This window comes from Sturnira hondurensis, unplaced genomic scaffold (assembly GCF_014824575.4).
Source record: "Sturnira hondurensis isolate 20B ecotype Veracruz unplaced genomic scaffold, ASM1482457v3 Scaffold0018805, whole genome shotgun sequence".
In the NCBI taxonomy this organism is placed as follows: domain Eukaryota; kingdom Metazoa; phylum Chordata; class Mammalia; order Chiroptera; family Phyllostomidae; genus Sturnira; species Sturnira hondurensis.
This window is the reverse complement of record NW_028091436.1, coordinates 633219-655643: the sequence shown is the minus strand read 5'-3', so window position 1 is coordinate 655643 and position 22425 is coordinate 633219. Positions and strand designations below refer to the sequence as shown.

The window sequence follows — 22425 nt, the reverse complement described above, 5'->3', positions numbered from 1 at the left end:
GTATCTTCATCTCTGCGCTTATGAGTTAAAATGTGTATTTACCAAGGGCTGTACCTGTCTATTCCGGTTGTACGGATTATTGTGATGATGCAATAAAAATGAAATATGACCCCTGGACTCAGTGGTGATGAGAAAGATAGAAGAGGTGTTCTACTGGAGGGGAAGAAAGGCTGTTCCTCTCAGGAAAAGTCGCGAAAGGTTCTGTGCACCTCACGCGACGCAGGCGCAGCCTCTGAGACAGCTCAGAGCTATTAGGGGAAATTACCATTAAAGTCTCTAAAAGGGGAGCTCTCCGCTGGTTTTATAACTATCTTTACATCTGCACACTGGTTTAGAGAAGTCGGAGCTGGTTTCTGTAGGCGAGGCAGCAACAGGTGTAGTCCAGGAAAGCAGCAATCCATGAAAATCCAACCTGCCCATCGTTTCGGGAAAGAAATGTCTCGGCCATAAGTCAAAAGATGAGCTTTTTTTCATTTCAGATAAAAATGTTAGACATGTGTACGTAATGTTCGATAGTTCTCCACGGTGACCCGCGTTCTTATGTGTCTACTTGCTACTGGGTCACATCAAATCGAGTAAGACGGATTTCACGGCTGTGTCCTAGGACAACCCCGAAGGCAACCACGGAGCAGTAGAAAGTGTGCATTCAGACGGTTTTCGTTCAACCTCACCACCTACAGTCCTGAGCTCCCTCACTGCCGACTTGGCCACCACGTTCAAGGCCTCCCGGGACCTGTGCACCCAGTGCACTTGGGGAGCCAGGCCACGCCCGAACCTGTTCATTCCTGCCGTGTGAGCTCTGGGGAGAAAGGAGAATCGCCCCCCCCACCCCCAGCCACCTCTGTGCACAGAACCGAGTAATCTCCTTTCTAGCAGAGAGAAAGCAAAGTTGCCCCAAGTGATAACTGAGTCACTAGAAACAAAGGGAAAGCCCTGAGACTAGAACCACACAGACGAGGAACAAAGACAGGCGTTGTAACCTGGAAGAAGAGTCACTATTTCTTGAAAGAAGAGGGAAGACATTCCATCCTGTGTAATAAATGGACTCGGCCCTTCGGGAAAGTGTCCTTATTTCCCGCAGAACTGATGTTCCCAGAACTGATAGGTTCGCGGCTCCCTTGCGTTGACTTTCCTCGTTCGTCTGATTCTACCCTTGGGCTCTCCTTGGGGCCCAGCTATCTGGTCTACCAGGCTGTTGGGGCAGGAACAGCTGCGTGCAGAGTGCACTGTTGACACCACAAACTGACCCACATGGTGGTTCCTGAAAGGATAAATAGAGCTGTCCCTTCCCCGAGCTCACAGAAGCCACTTGACTTGACGGGCATCACCATGACCAGCCAGTCCCAGGGGATCCACCAGCTCCTTCAGGCAGAGAAAAGAGCCAAGGACAAGCTGGAGGAGGCCAAGAAGAGTGAGTGCCCCTAGCGGCGTGACTGTGAGGGACTCCATCACCCCGAGGACAGGGGGGTGGGCGGGCAGTGGGGAGGGCCTGGGCCCCGGCAGCACGCTCACTTCCAACCCTGGTTTTGAGTCCCTTCCTGCAAGACTGCGGCCAGTCCTGGCTTCCTCGTTGCGCAATGGGGACATAGGTCTCTCATGCAGATCCTTCTGAGGGGCTGCAAAAGGATCACGGATGTGGAAGTCTCGGAGACAGGGGCTTGCCCCACCCCTGCCACTTCCCCAAAGCTCTGCAGCCCAGTGTCACGATGGTGTGACCGGACTGAGAGGCGGACTGTGTCCAGGCTGAAGCCACGGGCTGGTGAGGAGAGTATGTTATGGACGTGCGGTTGGCATCCGTGCCTGTTTCTGTGGGACAGCGTGGTTCGTGGAGCCTTCTCGTCCTGTTCTGGAGGACTTGGAGCCTCTAAGGTTTTAAAATACTTCCGTTCGGTCCTCACGGCCTCACTTTCTGTGCATTTTGTCATGTAGCGGTGTCCTGACTCGCAGGACTTTCTCCATGAGCTTCCACCCCCTTCCTGTTGTCTTTGATCTTCACAACAATGGCGCACATCGGGAATTACTATTATTCCCTTTGCATGGATGTAGAACCTGAGAGGCCATCATTGGCAAACGGTCATAATGCTTTTGAAAAATAGGAAATGCTGCTCGAGGCCCCGTGCTCAGTGCCAGTCTTATCTACTCGTCCGGTGAACCCTTTTTACGGGAGGGGAAGGGGAGCCAACAGAAATTAGGCCGCCCGGGTCCACACAGGGGGGCCACGGCAGAGGCGGGGTCCAGATGGGGTCTGATTTCCAAGCCAAGACTGTCATGACCACACTACCCGAAATGTACATCATTTCTATGCCAAACAGTCTAAGGTCACGGATCTGCAGTTCAAAGTCAGGTAGCCAGGGTCAGTGCCTGCGTTCTTCCCACCACCCCACTCCATCTTTCCACTCAATCCCACTTAGATCCACGGTCCACCTTCCCCCTCCTACTCAGAGTCAAGGGCCTTTGAGATAGAGGCCATGGGTAAAGCTGTGACTCACGTCACTCTTCCTGCCAGTGTGGGGGTGGGGACGGGAACAGCGGGGCGGGGCGGGGGGGCACCTTCAGCCCAGTGCAGGAGGGACCTCCGGTCAACACTTTTCCTTTCTTAAGGCGAAAGGATTTGGGGAACACAAGGCAACCTGGGCACCAACCCCAAAAGGAACGAGTCCCTTGAGGATGGGGGGAGGGGCTACTGCTCAAAGAGGAGAGGAAGGAGAAAGCTAAGGGAGTCAAATTGGCAAACTTCACAAGTTCTTTTTCTACAAGGAGCCATGCAAATGCTTGCAAAGTGGCAGGGTGCAGAGCACTTCCAGAGAAGAAAAAGCTGGCCAGCACCTGCTGGTGACTCAGGGGACAAAACTCCCTCATTGCGCATTCAAATGTCCTCCACCACAGCTGGGACATCCAGCGCAGAAGGACGTATTTTTAAGATGCAATCATGATGGTACCTTCGCTTGTCATGGAAGAAGCGGAATGACAATGCAGGTCACTGTGACCCTGTAGGTAATCGATGAGCACATGTGTTATCAATATTATCATAGGATTCCAGTGATTTTGACCAATTATGCCTTCTTTTTCAAAGTCGCTTGAGCAGAAAAGTACTGAGAAGCAAGTAAGTCATGTGGAGGTGGGAACCGCCCTGAACGGCCCGGCCTCAGATTCAAGGGTAAATAAAAGCCACATGGCTCACCTGTCTTTCCGGGATCTGGGAAATGCAGGGTGTCATTTGCATACAGACGTTCCTTGTGTCTGCCAGTGACTTGAAAGTCCTTGGGGACCTATTATTACTTCGTTTCTGCTGATGGACATTCAAGCAAATATTTAACCAGTCACAGAAATACCCAGGCCCTGAACATGTTTTGGGAAATATTTTGACGTTCAACAACTAACCTCCGCACTCAGCATCCCAGAGAATGTTAGTCTGTCCCTTTTGCCTCAGCAACTATAGGCTTGGAGGACAGTTGTCACCGGGTAGAGGTTGTCACCTCAGGTAGTTATCAGCAAGTGGAAGTTTGTCGTGACAACGTCGCCGGCCGCACCCACCACGCAAGGTTTTCATCCTTCTAAGACAAAGTAAGCATGCCTTTTTGTATCAGGCATTTTTCAGCATGTCTCCTATTTCACTGGTTTTAATGTCATTCATGCATTTAATTGAACAAGTATTTATGGGGTGGCTATGCCCAAGCCACGGTGGTGAAGCTGCAGCTGAACCGACCCAGACGCCTGAGGGAGAATTCCCCGGTGAGATAGACGCACCCGTGAGCCGGAAGGAAGAGGAGGGAAGACGTCGAGAGAGGCTCAGGCCCCCTCCGCTGTTATAAACGCACCCGTTTCGCTGTGCTTGTTTTTCCTGTAAAGGGATTCGTTCGAAATCTGACGTCCATGAAGTCCACACAGGGGCTCAGAGTGAAGACCCTCGAGTCCCGACCGCCAACACCATTTAGGTCTACGATCACTTTCCCGTGCTTGACCCCATTTATTTCAAAGCCTCTCAGACGCCCGCCTGGAGCATTTGCTAGAGTGGACCCCCAAATATACAGTTAAGGAAGAAAGAAAGAGAGAGAGCAAGGGGGAGAGAGAGAGAGAAAGAAAGGGAGGGAGGGAAGGAGAAGGAGAGAGAGTAAAAACAGCAATTCCCATGTGGATCATTTTAGAAAAACACAAGATTAATGAGGTGGCAGCATTTTGATATTACGCTGCGAAAGCATTAATGCATTCCATTAAGGAGCGCCGCCTCGGACCTCTGAGATGCTGGCACCTAAGACAGTGCGCGGGGTCAATGCTGTGCCCTGAGGGATACAGACCCGATGCTCCGGGAACTCTCCTAAAGGCTGGGGTCTGTGGGAACGGGACACGCTGCCCCGTGCCCTCTGAGCAGTCACCTGATACTGAGACAATTTGGGGGGACGGGGGTGTGTAGGGAGGAGCAGAGAGCAACCAGGCCTGAATGGTTGGGACGTGAGGCCTCAGCGTACAAAAAGCATTGGTGTTTTTTTTTATGTTTCTTTATATAAACGTATGTTTCTTTGTATAAGTTATTTAGCATCTCTGAGCTTCAGTCTTTCCTTTTTGTAAAATGAAAGTGTAGCCAAGATGTTTCAAAGATGGGAAAACCGTACCTAAGATAGTAAACTACAGCCTACAGGGTTATTTTTAATATACCAAACACATACTTGTATATCACTATAAGTAGAACAAACAATCTAGTTTCATTCTTTTTTATTTTTATAACTGCTGCACGTTCTGAGTCAACTTTTCCTGTAATCGGAGGGAGTTGGACGGCTTCTGGGTAGGTGATTAAAATAGCTAAGATATTTGCTTCCATTCACTGATTATGGATAAAATTATGTGTACCAGTCAGGACACTCACACAGATTTTTATGGGCAAAGCGGCTTCACTGTTTGGTTGAATTTAGATGAAAACACGGCAGGCTGGCATGGTTTTCGATTCTCTTACTGCAAGTGAGCACCTTTGGCCTAAAAAGCTGTTCATTAACCCACACCTGAGAGGGGGTGTGTCGGTCCCAGCCAGGTGACCTTTCTAAGGCAGAGCCGGGTTGGCTCAGAGCTGCCCTGGACGCCCAGAAGTTAGGCACTGCCTTGCATCTTCCATCGGGATTAGATCAGAAACTCAGGGTCCCCTCTACAGGAGAAACCCAGAGCCCGGTTTCCCTGAAACCCACGAGCCCCCCGCGGCTAGCCACGCCCTGGCAGGAGAGCGTGCTCCCTCCAACTCTCACAGCCCCTGCAAACCCCAACCGCTCCACAGCGCTGCCCTGGCGCCCCCCCCCCCCCCCCGCCCAGGAGCTCCAATGGGAGACCCTCGACACCACACAAAGAGCCCGGGTTTTGTCTCTCCCCCACGTGCCCACGGCATCTCCCGCGAGCAAACAACCCGTCCGCTTTGCCAGGTGCAGGACATAGCATCTCCACTGTACTCAAAGCAGCACGTTGCATCCTGGGCCGTAGAGGGAAGGACAGGGTGAACGAGGCCCGTGCTCAGATCTGGATCGTGAGCACACTGGACCAGCAGGCGTGTTCCAGACGCGCTCTAAAAAGCTGGGAAGTCCCCCGTCCCGGTCGTCTCCTAAGCACAGTCTTCTAGGAGGGCCTCTGGGCTTCGCCTTCGGTGCAAAATGAATAGGTAAGAAAATGTTTCTGCTTTTTTCACGCCGAGGTCTCACATCGGCTCTCACAGTCACACACACGAGTTTTTGCCGGTCTCTAGGACGGCAACCACGTGTACTTTTTAAAATCCGCTAATTGCCCATTTGTTCCCAAATATGCAGATATTCTGAATTATTGAAGCAAGCTCCTTGAGTTAATAAGTGCTTCACTACGCAAGGGGATGTGTTGGGACCAGGAAGACAGGACTTGGAATAAACCAATAAAACAGAAGTGGCTCTATTAGGCCTCCCTGGCCCTGTGCTCCGTGTTTTGCAGGCCTGTAAACCCCTCCTCTTCCCTTTAGGGTGCACAGCCTAATGGGCGGCGCGAGCGTATATTGGACTTTCATTCCTTCGAGTGGGTCATATTAAAATAATAACCACATTTTCATCTACAAATGCCATTTGGTTTTATGCAGCCAGGAGCCACAGAAAACGCTCATGATATTTTTTAATAAGGAAAGTGCACGTAAAGGAGAATTAAAGACCCGAAAAAGCGGATTCATGAAACAATGTCAGTTTGGGGCAGTCCCCTGGACCCGGTAACAAGCTCAGGCACCAAACGGGAGGTTTGTTTTCCTGGCACGTACCTTTTCCAGTGTTGGCCAAACAGAGCGCTCTTGGCACAAGGCTGGTTTGGTCATAATGTTAACACCACCGAGCAAGGTGTCCAGGGTTGGTGTGTTTTCCCGTCTGGAACAGAACGAGCATGGTTCTTGGGAACAGGTGAGACCCTCCAAACGTGCTCCAGGAGGGCTTGTGTTCACAGCCCCTCGAGCTCTGTTCGGTGCACGTGCGTGTCAGGTGATGCGTCCATGTGGACACCGGCTCTCGCCTCCCGCCCAGGTACCTGGCCTCAGGTACTCAGCTGTCAGGTTGTCTCTTGGTCACTGAGCGCCTGTGTCGGATTTCTAGGGCTGCCAACTGGGACCTCCAAACCGCGGAGACGCGTCATCCCCCCAATCGGGAGGCCAGGTGTGCAGACACACGCCGCCGGCGGGGCCGGCACCTCTGGGAGACCCAGAGCGAGCGTGTGCTCTTTTCCAGCTTCTGGCAGGGCCCGTGGCCCTAGGCTCGGAGCCGCATCCCGCTGTTCTCTGCCTCTGTGATCCCGTCACCTCCTTCCTCGAGTGTCCGCTCTGGGCCGCTCACCGCGGCTCTCTCAGCCCGTGAGTGAGTGTGCCCCCAGGTGGAGCCCTCCCCGCTCTCCTGCTCATTTCTGCTGGCTCCCCCTGGATTTCACTCCGAACCCCGTCGTTATGACCCGCGTGGAGTCACGCCCAGAGGACCCGTCTGTGAATCTCTGCTGCTGCCCGAGACCTTTCTCCGGGATCCCAGACCGTCTGCCCAGCCGCCTCCTGAACACCTGCACCTGGGTGTCCTCGGGAGAGTGACGGAGGCTCCTTTGGTGACGGCCTGGGGGCTTCTCCTCAAACTCATGCCTGGCTTGCTGCCTTGTTTCTCAGCCAGAGGCCCCAGCAACTGCACCCGTCTTCCTGATAACGGGCACGAATTACCGAATATTCTTTGTCGTGCACCTCGGATACATTTTTCCTGATCCTTCCAGTGACTTTTTGCGGTGATTCAATCTGTCTGGTGGCTGAGAAATCTCAGGTTCAGAAACTCCAACTTGCTCCAATGACATAGTTTCTCCCGTCTCTTTGTAGCAGGGTCTAGTGTGTAATTTTGATCTGTCTGAAACGGCCCACGACACCCCAGGTTCCCCATCAAAGAGAAGGTCCCAAAACCAAGGCAGCCATCCAAGCCACCGGACACCGTTCTCTGGGCTTCAGGGGCGTGTGGGCATCTTGGGACGCACTGCCCTTGGCCTCCCCTGACCGAGAAGCCAAGGGCGTTCCGTCCCCCTGCGTTTCCCTCTGTCTGCCACAGCGTCCAGAGTTACCCTGCTCCAAACCGATTTCCTAGCACCTCCCCCACCAATCACAGCGGAGGCGGGGCCTTGCCACGCGTGGTTCCGTGTCCTTGGTTCCCAGCCCCAGGCAGCGTGCGCAGTCGGCGCTCGGGAAACACTGAAAGAGCGACGACGGGTGGGTGACAGCGTCGGTCCTCACCGGCTGGCGCAGTTTGTAAACAACGATACACGAGACAGGCACGGTTCCTAAACCAGAAAGCGGAGCGTCTGGCCCAATGAGGCTGGGTGACCTGGTAGGAACTCTGGGGCCAACTATTTGACTGTCACACGCAAGTTCTGATCCCACGGGGCCATCCCTATGGGGGCCACAGAGAGAAGAGTGGGGGCCCCTTTTGTGTTTGGTACTGAACAAGAAAGGACTAATCTCAAAGTGCGGAAGTCCTTGTCCACCCGCACGCAGGGCAGCAAACTCGAGGTTAACAGGAGTACACGTGCCCCCCGGGCGTCAGCCGGCCGGGGCCGGGTTTCCCCCTGGGGATTAGCACGGCAGGCCCCCGCCGGGGCAGCTCTGAGTCCGGCCAAGAAGACGGCGGCCAGCAGCGAGGTCTCGGGACTCTCCCATTTAATTGAACGAGACCCAGCAGGTGACTGGTGCCAGGAGAGGGAGGGGGGGTCGCAGACACTCGGAGCCTGGCGCTGGGGAGTGGAGCTAATATCCCGCGTCCATGGGGGGCGCTGGGGTGGGGCTGCGGCATTTCTGATACTATAATTTTTCTTTTTATGGGCTAGAGTCGGGAGTTTGGAACCAAACGTTCGCATATTATGGAATTAAGACGCAGAGGAATGCTGGTCGCTGGGACTCATCGTATAAAACAGTTACATATCCTACAACCCATGACTACTAAGAACATGTTACTACATCTTAAATACATCTTTGTCCTAATTTCATGACAAGTGCTGATAAGGACGTGGGCTGGGATCCAGGAATAGTTTTCTCACCAACACTTCATCTGGGTCTCCTGGGAGTGAAATAGTATGTGTTTGGTTGCCACGGAAGGGCTGGAACCGTAGAGAATGCAGAATCCTACGTAGGCAAGATGGTAACGAGCCTTGGTTGAGAAGGAAAAAGATCTGTTAATGTTCCTTCAGCCTCAAGCTCCGGCAAGCTTCACCAGACTCTGGATTTTAGGGGGAATAAAGGCAGGTAGGAATCTGCTCTGGAGGAGGCCTTCAGAAGGCCCCTCAAAGCTGAGAGGCATTAAGGGCCGCATTTCCACGTGGAACTCGGTGAGTCGTCAGTCCATGTACTACAGGGTGGTGAGCAGGCACCTCGGACCTAGCAGGGAGAGAGATTTAAACCTATCTATACACGAATGCCACAAACGTTCTTAACAGCAAAGACATACGAAAACACGTACCTATATAACAGATCCAGAACTCGTGTGAAGATTTTCTTGTATGCTACTTAATCAGAAAACAGTTACTTAGTTCGAAATCTACTCACTGTAACTAACCTGTGACAGAAATGCTTAAGAGACACTATCATCAGAGAAGCGAAACTAGGTTGAATGGGCAAGACAAGGAAGGCGTTGAACTGAAACGGAAAGACAATAGATGAGAGGAAAAAGCGTTGTAATACAGCTCAGAGTTGCTTTAAAGTTTTAATGACCAGAAAGCATTAAGACCGAACCCCCTGAAGGCGAGGGGGGGCGCGGCAGCAATTAATATTCGTCTGTAACCCCCCACCCCCACTTCCTTGGGTTGTCAAAAGTCAGTCACGTGCGTCGCTAATGACCCCACAACACAGTATTCGTCCGACTTCCAGCTGCATCCCTGCACCCTGGCTTCAGGCTTACACCTTCTCTCTTAATCAAAGGAAGGACAGCGCCCTCACTCAACTCCCAACCATTAAAAACAATCGGTTTTACAACCACTTTCAAGTCCCCCTCAGAGAAAGCTACCAGAAAAAAAAAAAAAAGATCGACTTTGATGTACTGTGGGGCTTAATCAGACATGCTAGAGTCGGGGAATGGCAAGAAAAAAAATCCCCATAAAATGCACTTAAAAACGGTAAGCGGGTTTGATAGAGTGTGAGCGGCGTGGCCGTGGCGTGCTGGCACGCTGCCAGCCTTAAATGGGATCCAGTTGTCGGGGACTGAGGGCTCCTGGCAGCGAACCAGGACAGAAAATTGGACCCCATAATGTCTATTTCGAGTAAGTGACAGCGGAAATCTGTTCTCTGGCCATTACCGCTGTCAGCAGGGGGCAGACACTACCTTTAAACGCGGAGGGGTGAGCAACCGTTGTCCCTCCCACAGTCTCGAGAATCCAGTCGAAAAAGATGAGGCGTTTCTTGTGCAGCCTGCTGTTCTAAAAAAAAAATCATCAAAGAATAATGCTGACCTCATTTTGTACGTTTAAAAATCTAGCTTGACATTCCATGAGTAGGGACATATATATGTATCATTCCTCCTATGCTACTGTTAACTTTTCAGGGAAAGCAAAGCGAATAAAGCAAGCGAAGGAAGAGGCGATGGTGGAAATCGACCAATACCGGGTGCAGAAGGGTAAGGAGCTGCAAATGAAACAGTCCAAGGTGAGTAGGAGCGTCCGCACTGCTCCCCGTGGACGCAGAGCGCAAGGCGCCGAGGGTCGTGAGCTGGTGACACAGCAGTCACACCGGAGGGAGCGGTTCAGCCCCGGCCCAGCGACAGGCTGAGTCTGCAACGCTGACGAACTGGTGACTGCATTTTGATGTTTCATGTTCAGTTCCTAGGCTTTTTGGTTTGCCGCTGAACGTGTCGGTCGGTAATTATTATTTCGGACATCGCGCATGTGAAAAGTGACCTTCTCGAATACAAAATCAAAGGGATTGCTTCGAGTGTGATTCCAGGCTACAAATGATTGATTAAAGCCCGCTTTTTGTAAGAAAAAAAAAACATCAGAAAACGTATTTTTGACTATTAGTGTTTATGAGTAGAGTCCGTAATAGGTGTTCTACAATGCTGGGTTAACTTTCCCTGAGTGGATTCAAGATGTACAAACCACCGACGTGGGTATTGTTGCAAATTTCCTTATGACTGGCTTTCCAAATGGCTGGGGCCATTCAACAGAATTTTCCTCTGACTATACAGGAATACTTCTCCCTACACGAGCATTTTAAAAGTACCTGCAGTTTCCAAAAAAAAAAAAAAATAAGTGCATGACATTTTCAGAGCTGGCCTCTTCAAGTTGCAACGAGGACTCAAAGAAATGATTAAATCTCGTGTGCCGTAACCAGAGCTCACACGACACTTTCTTTGGGCCTCGGGAAAAGGTATGACTGAAGCTCCGTTCCAAAGGCTGACTTGGCAAGATGCAGTGCAAGCCGTTTGGAAAATCCCTTCATTTACAACTTCGATTTCAGTGGGAGTAGGTGTGGGTTTGTGTAGGAACAGGTCCTTTGCATCCCAGGGTAGGAATTTTTTTTCAAATGGGCTGTTCTCCAAATGAGAAGTTCTTCCTAGGATAAAGTGGGCCACTCGACAAAAAGTAAATTCTTTTTTTTATCAATATTTGCACAGAGGAACCGTAAGTCCATCCACGCGCACACAGCCCAGAACAACTGGCCCTCGCCCGTCTCGCTCACCTGTTGGCCCTGAAAAAGTCATGCACTCACCTTGTACCATAAACGGACGATATTTTTGAAAAGCCAGTATAGGAAAAAGCACGTCCTTTCCGTTTTTCCTTCTGGGCTGTAAGCACCAAGGCAGGTGCTTGGCTTGTTTTTGTTCTCTCCTTTCCTCGGTATTGGCCTGGTGTCCACCAGGAGCAAACATACCATAGCTATTCATTGAAAAAGGAAAAACTACGCATTTCTTCTCTGCCTTGGTCTTTCCTACGGAGCCCTGTCATAACACGGCAATCGGGACCTGGGAAGGGGCATCACCCGTAACGCCCTTCAGCTGTGGTATTTCCTGTTGCTACTTCTGATCCAGGTATACCTTCTTTTTCAATAATAACAAAACTGACCGTAATTTTAGAAAGCAGTTGTGTGAAATCTCACAACACGACGTCTCCAGAAGAATCTCGGAGAGGTGACTCCGGTCTAAGACACTCGTTCTCCGCCTGGGAGAATAATTAAATCTTCTCACTGGTTTCCTCGCCAGAGCGCTAAGCCGATTTCACAGCGAGCTGATCCAACGCTCACCCAGGGGGCTCCACGCGCTCAGGCCTGGGCTGCCCCCAATTCCTGTGAAGCTGTGGGTGCCCATCGCCCTCCTCGGCCGTGACCTCTGTGGGCCGGAGCCTCAGCCGCTCGGCTCGATCTCATCCTCAGTAACCCCGGGCTCGTGGCTCTGGGAGGAGACCCCAGAAGCCATTTCTCTGTCTGTTACAGGGGTCGCACCTGGACGTTGCTTCTCTTGTTCCTTTTTAGCTCTTCTTGGTGCATGTGCTTTGTTGAGTCCCCCTGACACACAGAGTCAGATACCCCAATGTGGGCGCGGTGCTCTGTGTCAAAGGTTGGTTTATCTTGCTCGTACCAGGTCTGCCCGATACACAGACAAAGAAATCTGGACTCTGATGGGAAAATGAAATCTGTGGTCGATGCAATAAAAGTTAGATGAATCTAAGCAGACCTGTATATGGTCTGCTTGGGGATGCTGAAGATTTTTTTTACAGCTTTGTTCTGTCTGAATTCATATTGTGAACACACTTGGTTTCTCGGGAACCCCCCCCACACTGAGAATGCAAAATGGTGTGTGGGACCCGAGCCTCTGCTTTCTCTTAAACTGTGACATTTGAACAACTTATGAGGAAATGTGTGGGCCAGTCCCTCCACCGGAGACCTCCACGCACCAGCCTCGGCATTTGAAGATTTGAAAATTAACACGGGAAAGCCCTTTCCTGGCACCCTTGGGCCAAAGGTACCGTTACCTGCCACCTAATTATCAACTTCTCATTTACTTCTTGTCCCAAGCATCCAGGCAGTGAGCTTCTGCCAACAAGAGCGACAGACACAGGTGACACGTTCTCCGTGACACCTGGAGACCCGCTCCTTCTGTTCCGTGTGACAAACAGGTGCTGGGCACCAGGCAGTGTGTCTGTGGGGGGGCTTGTGGAGCCTGCGGTCACTCGTATCATCTCTCACACGGCTGAAGCCCACCTGCAGACACAAGGGTCCGGGACGCCACCCCAGAAAGGTCCCCAAATGGGGCGCACGGTGGGTGCTGCCCAGGACGAACTGTGGAAATGCATAACTGCTTACCAGCGAAACGCAGAACTAATACACGATGCAATTGTGCAGAACGAGACAGAAAAGGACAGGTGACTTCCCAGGGTGCGTCAGTGTGGTCTGACCCTGGGAATGGCTTCTAAAATGCAACTGTGCCAGCAACACAGGGGAACGCCACAGCGGTCACGGACCCTGGCTGACTCCTCGCCCAGGGCCGAGCGTCTGTGCTGCGCGCCGTCTTCCCAGTGAATGTCTTCAGAAAATGACCGTGTTGTCTTAACACAGCCTATGGACACCGTGACGAATGCCAGCAGCTGGCATCTGTCACCCCAGGCCGGCACCATCAGAACTTGGGGCCGCTTCCCCTGTGGCTACCGAACACCGGAGATGTTGCTGAACCCGATGAAGACGTTCTATGAATGAAAACCACGTACTTGATCACAGAGACTTACTGTAATGTGTATAATTTAAAAATAAGGATGCTTTTTACATGGATGGGTTAGAAGCTACATCTCCTCGAAATGATTTTCTTTGCCCTGGGAAGCCCCTACTTCCCGGGACGGAAACAGAGAGTAACTTGAACCCCATGGTCTCTCTTGCCCTTGATTTCCAGTTGAGGACCCAGAGAGATGGTGTTAAACTCTAGAACTTACTAGAGCTGAACAGCCCGGAAGCAGGTGTCGGGCACGAGTGGACCTCTTGGACTAAATTCAGTGCATACCTCCCCTAAACACTCCCAGAACAAAGACAGCAAGACCCCAAAATGTGACTGCATCACCTGAATGAGCCATGTTGGAGAGAGGCCGAGTTCACACAGGAGGCAAGTGCGAAGGGGGCTGTTTGCTCTGGGAAAGAGTGACTTTGCAAAGGGTTTCCCTGCAGGATCCTTTGAAATGTGTGACTGCCCTGGTTGTATAAACAACAGGGAAGACACAAAGGCTGAGAGGAAACTATTGTAAGTGCGCAGAAACTGTGATGGAGACCCTTCTCTGCACGGTGCGAGGGCCGTGAGCCGACGATTTTCATCTGGACTGCGGGGCCATCCACTTGGAAGTAGCAGCGACCCGCTAAGACCCACCTCCCTCCCTTTTCAGGAAAGGTTGCCCATCCCACTCCGGAAGCTGGTGGCCTTCTCCATGTGGTGAGAAGAGTCTGGGGAAATAACACATAAAGCATACACCGTAGACCGGTCGTAGAGAAATGGGCTGGAACGCTGTGCACCTGTAAAACCATGCACGTGTGATGGGACGTGTCTCGTGGTGAATTCCGCTTTCTGTTGGCAGGTGATGGGCTCCCAGAACAGCATCGCGGAAGAAATGGAGGGGCAGGTGCTGGAGAAGATCAGGGACCTGAAGGGAAGCTACGACAAGTGCGTGGAGAGTGTGCTCACACAGGTTCTGAGCATGGTGTGCGACGTGAAACCAGAAATCCACGCCAACTACAGAGCCGCCGACTAAAGGTGCGACCCACTGTCCACTTAGGTGCCGGGGCACGCGCCTGGCTGCTCATGGCATTGTGTTTCCGTTCAGAAATTTGGGAGGTAACTCTTCTATCGGCTAGACATTCACAGATTCCGATGTGCCATAATTCACACATTAGCACTGACTTTGTTTAAAAGCAAACAAACAAAAAGTCGCCACCTCTTTTCTGGTGACAGGCACGACCTTGTCACTGAACATGGTAGAAACGAAGAAAGCAGAGAGAAATATATTTTTTGACACTTGACAAAACCATGGTTCTGAGTACGTTGTGTGGGTGTGAGGGTTTTTTTTTTTAATGTTTACCCCTTTTTATCAGGTTAGGAAAATGTGCTCCTAGCTGTAGTTAAAAGATGATTGTTAAAGGAGATATAACCCTGACTCTCAGGCAGATGGAAGGTGAACAGTTGTCAAAGATTTTATTTAACTCATTAATCCCTGAGAAAACCAGTGAGATGCTACCACTAATTCAAAGAAGCATGCTAAGAATTCCATGGATGGCAAGAGAAAGGATGGATGAATAGGTGAATAAATGGACAGATGGATGGATGACAGATTAGGAAGGAAGGAAGGAAGAGATAAAGAAAGAAAGAAGTGGTTTATATAACCATCCCCTCTCCCTAACCTCAAATAACAAGATAATCTTCTCTTTCAAATATGATTTTAAAAAGTAAAAAGTAAATGATGATTAGATTCGCTGCTAACACAGATGTTTGGGTTTAAAACCATCGCAGGTGCTACCGTAGGTCACTGTGTGATACGAACGGAATGTGTGTCTCCCTTCGGAATTCATACATTAAAGTTTAGTCTCCGAAGTGATGTCGTTGGGGGCTGACGCTGCTGGAGGTGGGGGGCGCTCACATGCTGAGGGCAAGCCCTCAAGGCGGGGGGTGGCACCCTTGTTCAGCACGGCCAGGGACCTGATACGTGCAGACAAAATTTAACTCCAGTCCTGACGAAGCCTAATCGATACATTTGAACTGTCCCCAAACTACCCCCACGTCTGCAGCTTCCAATACAAACAGAAAGGAGTCTGAACTGATTTCTGTCTCAGGTTCCCCCAGCTTTAGATCGTTTAGGTTTCCCTCGAGCAGACAAAGTTAAAATTTTTTACCATAGCTTTTAAATCTCAGGGATAGTCCATTGTATATTCACATCAGGCCACTGGGAGAACATTTTAACTTCTTTTTTGCTCTGTGTTTTTAATGGGGAGGGGTGAAAAAACCCCAAACAGCTTACGGGTTTTACGTGATAGATTTCTCCATTTACCGGAAAGAGACAGGGACTTCTCCACCTAATGACCAGCAGGGGGTCCCACCTTCCTCGGAACACTGTCCCCGATGGGATCTTTGGCTGGGGACGGGGAGAAGGCGGGCAGCCTGAAGGTTCCCACCTCACCACGCACAGACCGGAGAATTCCGACAGTGTCCCCAGAGCGAGGCCTGGGGAACAACGGGTGAAACTGGGCTTCTGGAGAGGTCACTCCGCACGCACAGCCTCGGGGTGGCCTTCACCAGCACTCGGTAAACCGATTAAACACCTTCTGTGGCAAAAGCCATCCAGACGGCGATTTTCTGGAGGGAAGGGCTTGACTCCGTCACCCTGAGCACCCCGGTTAATGACAGATTCCCCAGCCCACCCCTGGAGGCAGGTGGCTTTTTGGGCCCGATGTCCTAGTGAGCACACTCAGGGCAGCACAGGAGGCGGGGCGGGGGCGGGGCGCTCACAGCAGGCGGGTCTGGTCCTGGCTGCGCCCCGAACTCTCTGCGTCCCGTTGTCCGCTCAGTCCCTCCGGCCTGATACCAATACTTTTTTTTTTAATGTTTTAATAGACAAAACGGTGTGGGGCTAAGTGAGCCTGTTTTGCCGTGAGTTTTATGCCCTGCATCAGGCCGGTCTCGGTAAGGAGAGTCCTCGTCCACTGCTGTGCTGTTTGGGGGGCTGCCCAGCGGCCCACCCCTCTCGGAACACCACGACAGGAGCCAGGGGGCCGCCTGCCCGGGACCCCAGATTCTCTGTAGGTCACCCCGTTTTACATACAAATGTGGTGTCCTGTCTCCCCGTTGGCTCCGGTCCAGGGCCATCAGAGCAGGGTCCGCCCACCCAGGAAAGAGGCGTCCCCTGTTCGGGAGACGGTCCCTCCACCATGGCTTTCCCAGTCACTGAGAGGGGGACTGTGTTTGCACACGCACTTCTCTGAAAACGCTTTTTCTGTTCGCGCAGGGCTCCCCCAGAAACAGAACCGCCTGAGGATGTGAGGACCCCACTCTCCCCCCACCGTCTGGCCCCTGTGCCGATCAGAAACCGCACCTCAGGGAACGCCTCTACAGACTGCCTGCTCACTCCCACGGCACCGGAACACACAGCCACGCGCGCCACAGGAGTGCAGATGAGCCCTGGCTGCGGTGGCTCAGCGGGTAGAGCGCCCGGCCTGTGAACCAAAGGGTCGCCGGTTCAATTCCCAGTCCGGGCACATGCTTGGTGTGTGGGCTGAGTCCCCAGGAGGGGGCACGCGAGAGGCAATCACACATTAATGTTTCTTTTTCTCTTTTTGTTCCTCCCTTTTCCTCTCTAAAAATAAATAAAAACTTGAAAAAAAAAAAGAAATGCAGAGAGATGAAAAGGTTTCAGGGTTTTTTCCCCCTCTAGGTTAGTTCCCAAATGCCGTCCAGAAGGGCCAGCAATAAGTCAACACTACCACTTTCTCGGTGGACAGAGCACGCAAAGGGACCCTGGGTGCCACTTCCCTGTAAGAGGAGGGTTGCCTCGAGGGCATGCGGTCCTTGTGCCCTCAAATCAGACCCCTGCTAGGACACCGGGACCAGAAAGCACATGTACCGGGCTGGTTGTAAAAAAGGTGGCAGAGCATCGAAGGGGACTGTCCCCGCAGCCAGGCTGTCTGCATCCCTCTCCCGGAACCGTGGGGTACCCGGACCCTGAGCACCTCACTAGCGTCTGTGCTCTTCCTCCCTCGTTCAAACCGGAGAGGGACGGTGTTGCCACAGGACAGCGGTGACCACACACGCACACGACGCCCGGAGTGTTCCCCGGCCCTGAGTAAGAGGGGTAGGAGAGTTTATAGCACGAATGGCAATGAACGTGGTTGTAGTTGAAACGGAGCCAGGCCAGACAAGCTGAGGAAGGGGAAGGAAAGCGTCTGGGAGGGTGGCGCCGTGGGGAAGGGCCGGAACTCACCGCTAGTTACTCCGCAGCAGGTTTGTACGGACCGTTCTGAAATGCCTTGTTTTTAAAGACAACCGTTTCTCTCGGTGAAGTGGGACGCCGTGGAACAGAAGGTGGGGGGACCCGTTGTTATCACGTTAGCACTTCCACTGAAAACGCAGCCACCACTGTTAACTCGTTACCATTCTTACTAATGTGCAACCCGTAAGAATGCACCTGTTCCCCAGACGCACCAGCCGCAACGACATTCCAACAGAGCCCGCCGCGACCCCGAGAGCCTTGCCAATCTCCCGAGGAGCTGTTTCCCAGTGAATTCACAGTTTGTAGTCACAATTCAGAAAAATGCTTTCCTCAGCACAAATGTAAACACGTCCCAACACCCCAGACAAAACCGCCGCCCCGAGGGCCACACTCATTTCAGTCTGCAAGCAAGTTCCCACGGTGGCAAGGCCGGGGCTGGCAAAGCCTGGAAGAGTTGTGACTTTGCCGATGGAAATCGGGAGGAGCCACGACTTCTGAAAGGACTTTGGAAATGGTCTGCGGCCACACAGGAGGGAAGGAGAAACGCCCGGCCCTAGGCGGACAGGACACTGCAATGCGGCTCTCCTGAAAGAGAGAGCTGTGCCCTGCAGCCCGTGCGTGTGGCCGGCAAAAGCCCGCGCTCCTCCAGCCAAGGCCGCGGTGGCGGGGAGAAAGCCCACGCAGCAGCGAGAGTGGCAGCGGCGGGAAAACGAAATGTTACTGAGGCTGGTTATTGTGACCGGAGGCCATTCTCTCCGCCCAGAGTTTCTCTTCTTTCCTTTTCTGCCTGGCAAATCCTGCTCATTTTCCAAGGCCGAGTTTAAAGCTTTGTCTAATTTTTGAAGTCTTTCCCAACCACCTAGGAGAAGTGGCCCTTCGCCCCCACCGGCCCCCCACCCCCGTGATTGTTATGACTCTATTATGACACGTCCCGTGTCGAGCGGCCACACGTGCCTGCCCGTGGACTCTGGCTCCTCCAGGGCCGAACTCGGGGCTTGGCACCTGGTATCAGTTAGGGATTAATTAACAAGTTTAACATTCACAGTCATCAGTAGTTTGTACTGATGGGAGAACAGCTTCTCCTGAAGTTGGCAACAGGACTTTAGCAGGCTCAGAACTTAAATCGTGCCTTCGAATTCCCTGTTGGTCTGCCAGACCGACAAAGCGGCCCCAAACCAGGAGGTTGCCCAGGAGCTGGGCTGGTGAATGTGGGGGCGGGGGGCAAGGGGCGGGGGCGCTCCCACCAGAGGGGCAGAGAACCAGGTGCAGAGAGGAACACGCCCTGGCCAGCTCCTGTTGGACAGACAGACAGACTCAGCCTGTCCCCGGTTTCCTGGTGGACTGTTCAGAGGTCCCTCACTCACGCTCACAGTGCTCACCCTTTGCAGAAACCAAGGCTCCGTGGAGATTGCGTACATGAAACTTGATGGCTTCCATGTCGTCTCTCCTTCCCACGGCCACAGCAGGCAGCCCTCCTCCCCACCGAACCCCGACTCGTGCGTGGGTGGTCTCTGCTCTGGCCTGGGATCCCCTTTGGCAACTGCACACCGTCACCCGCTTTCTCAGGAGCGCTCATTTGTCCACGTGTGTTGCGAGCTCCATGCTTCTCCCGAATGCGTGCGGATGGGGTCAGAGAGACCGTACATGTCCCAACATGCAGCGCTCACTTGTGAAGAGAGGCGGGCTCCTCTCTCCCCCGCCGGGGCCCGCAAGTCTTCCCAGTCACTCCAGGGAGAAGTGGCAACACCTCACCTCCTCCAGAAGGTAGACGGGGGGACACCGCCCGTAGACATTCTCATTCGGTGGGTCCGGCGTGAGGTCCCCTGAGCGATCCAACGCAGGAGACCACACTTGAGAAGCGCCGTCTGCCAGAAACCCACGTTGGGTGTGAGGACACACGCAGGCTGGACGTGGAAGTGCAGGCACAAGATATTCTGTGCACTTGGCAACCAGAGGGCGCAGGGGTGGCCGCGCTTACGTGAGACAGAATAGACTTCAGGTCCACAACTGCGACCAGGGATACAGAAGGACATTGTATAAGGATACATAAGCCAGTTTGCCAGGAAGATACAGTCACTATAAACATATACGCCCTGAACATCAGAGCACCCCAGTACAGGAAGCAGACATGGATGGGATGTAAGGGAGAAGGGAACAGGAAAACACACATTGGAGATTTCTGTACCCCATTTTCTACATTGGCCAGGACGCCTAGAAAGACAGGCAAGGAAACAGAGGGCTTGGGCGACGCTGTGTGGAGACCGCACAGGCTCAAGGGCACTACGGAGCATCCCACCCACGGCCGCGGGCCGACAGTCCTCTCCAGCACCCACGGAAATCCATCCTGCAAGACTCGGCATCTTTGTCGTTTCCACGGAGAAATCTCCCGGAGACCTCCCAGTGAGACGTTAGCAAAGAGCCCAGTTCGGGGGCTTCCGCTGGGTGGTCTGGGGCGGAGATCCCACGAGACGTTTCTGCTGAGCTGGCCGTCTGCAGGCCTTTTGAGTGTCTTCTACCCGTCTCTCCCCTCAAGCCCGGCGAGTACTTATTCTTAGAGCGCCGAGTCCCTGGCCTAGGTCTTTGCAGGGGCCCAGGTTTTCCTTCCCCTCTAAATCTTTCCTCCGGTGCCCTTTTCTGCTGGAGTCCCCAAGCCCTGCCCTTTTCAAAACATTCTTTTCCTCCGGAGGACTCTGTTGCTGCTGGTCTTATCAGCTGCCGGGGAAAGTGACCTTGACCCCTGTTCTTTCGGAAAGCCAGATCCCACTACATCATAAAGCAGCCGTCCGTGTGTCCTACTCAGGTCTCCTGCCAGGTGTGTGGTCTGTCTTCTAAGACGTGCCTACAGCTTTCTGGGGCCACCGAAGGGTCCCCACCAGACCACACAGAACGATAGTAGGAGCCGGCCGCGCAGAAAGACACAGGGAAGTTTGCTTTACAAAAGAAAAGGCAGTCTCACTGTGGTTTTATCTTTTGGATACCCAGTGAAATTCCAGATTGTTTGGCTTACCTGCTTTTCCTTTCTGTTGTATTCACTGCCCCTAATCTCCGGTCCTAGAGGTGACAAGCTCCCCCCAACCTCCGCGTCCTCATTTCCGAGGGCACTTTGTTCCCCTCTGGCCCACACGGTAAAAATCCCTGAGAAAACCCCACCCCGATGCCTTCATCCCAGCTTCATGTCTCCCCATTTTACGACTTTCACTGTGCACTACCTGACTTTAAGAGCCAAGTGCTACTTTAACCGTGTTTCCCCTTATCGGCGTTCATTTAGCGTTATACTCTCACCAGATTTTCTTTATTCCTTTGGAGAGTTTGCTGTGTTGCGCTCACCTCCCGCTTTTGCTGAAGGAAGGCTGTCCTTGACTCAGGAAGCTATTACCCTCTCCTTTCCGAATACCTTGCACGAGGCGGCAGGCCGGGCAGCATCAGACATGATCCTCCTCCCTGCCCCCCAAAATGAGTCTCAGGGAGCCAGGGAGCTGCTCCCAGGGAGCTTCCTGAGGCTCCTGGGGAATGAGCGTCATCTTATCTCTGCCGTCCCAGGCAGAGATATCGTGCACCAGACAGGCCCTGCCGCCTCCTGTTGGTGCGTGATGAGTCCCCGCAGCCGGCTTCACCGGGAAGCACTGTGAGACTGCGCCATTCCCACCAGCGCGTCCCCCAGGAGGGCGAGCACTGGGCGAAACCTGAGGAAGGGGAGCGAGGCTCTGTTCCCGTCCACTCTGACTTACAAGTCCTCTTGCACTTTCAGCGGCCGGCACTCCTGCGACAGCAGCTGGCTGTTTCCCCATCAGAGCGGGGGCCCCCAGGAATGGGTACGTGCCAAGAAAGTACGCGTGCGGGGCCGGGGCCCGACCTGTGTGGGACAGGCCCTGCCTTGTGCCTCAGAACACACCAACTGGGTCACATGGAGGCTTTCGGGGGTGGGGGGTGACAGAGAGGCAATCCAGTCTAGCAGACACGAGCCTCTCCCTACAGATGTCCTCCTCCAGAGGACCGTGCCTTTCAAAGGTGGTCCCCAGAGACTTCTTTCCTCATATCTTTTTAAATATTTTATTTATTTATTTTTGAAGAGAGGGGAAGGGAAGGAGAAAGAGAGGGATAGAAACATTAATGCGTGGTTGCCTTTCATGCGCCCCCTACTGGGGACCTGGCCCACAACCCAGGCATGTGCCCTCGCTGGGAATCGAACCAGTGACCCTTTGGTTTGCAGCCTGCGCTCAATCCACTGAGCCTCGCCAGCCAGGGCTTGTTTCCTTATTGTAGGTTTTGTGCAGGGCAAATCAACTCACGATTTCTCATTTATTTTTTAAAGACAAATTTTTTCTTAAAAAAACCTCTCTCCCCAATCTCCCTCAAACCACCCTCAGGAACCTGCCCACAGAATGGCCTGAAACAAAGCTCTTTAGGCAGCAGGGGAGGCCGCAGGCTTGGCCCCCAGCCCCCCGAGTCCGTGCAGGCACAGAGGCACTCGGAGCCTGGCACACTGCGGGCACTGGGCAGCGTACAGAGATATGTGTTACTGTTCTCCGGCAAAGTTCTTGGCCAAGGGCGAGGCGCACTGAAGCCGGCCAGGCTCAGCTGCCAGCACGCACCTCCCCCGGCCAGTGTTGCCTTCCAGAGCCGAGAGGGACCCCGGTTGCTTACCAGTAAGTCACGAGGAGCTGCTGATGCAGGTGGACAGAGTCATAAATATTTTAGCATTTTGGCATGTTTTTCATCCACAGTGACATAACACCGCAGTGGCAAAGAGTCTCCCCTTGGGCTGGGTAATTAGGAAGAGGTGAGGACTATTAGAATATGCAGGACATTAAGGTCTGTGGGCTAAGAGCGTTCGATGGCTCCTCTGCAGGAGCTGATACGAAGCGCACGTTACAATGAGGCACATTTGAAAAACCTATCCTTCCTAAGTATTTTTCACTGTGAAACAGTTATAAAATATAACTGCTTCGCCGGCAATACTAAAACGAAAAGTGAGTCCTCCCACATGAGCCGCAATGG

The 22425-nt window shown here is 52.7% G+C and overlaps 1 protein-coding gene across 2 annotated transcripts; it reads left to right on the top strand.

Annotated features, from left to right (window-relative positions):
• Positions 1-1275: 1275 nt before the first annotated feature.
• On the top strand, positions 1276-16708 carry ATP6V1G3 (ATPase H+ transporting V1 subunit G3). 2 transcript variants are annotated; one of them, XM_037070535.1, is made up of 4 exons: positions 1276-1411; positions 10026-10126; positions 14029-14204; positions 16447-16702. In XM_037070535.1, the coding sequence occupies exons 1-3, from the start codon at positions 1330-1332 to the stop codon at positions 14200-14202; spliced, it is 357 nt and encodes a 118-aa protein (XP_036926430.1). In that variant the 5' UTR covers positions 1276-1329; the 3' UTR covers positions 14203-14204; positions 16447-16702. The 2 variants fall into 2 exon arrangements, with proteins under 2 accessions (XP_036926430.1, XP_036926431.1); XM_037070536.1 differs by lacking the exon at positions 1276-1411 and adding an exon at positions 8551-8734 and having other exon boundaries at positions 16447-16708.
• The last annotated feature ends 5717 nt before the right edge of the window (positions 16709-22425 follow it).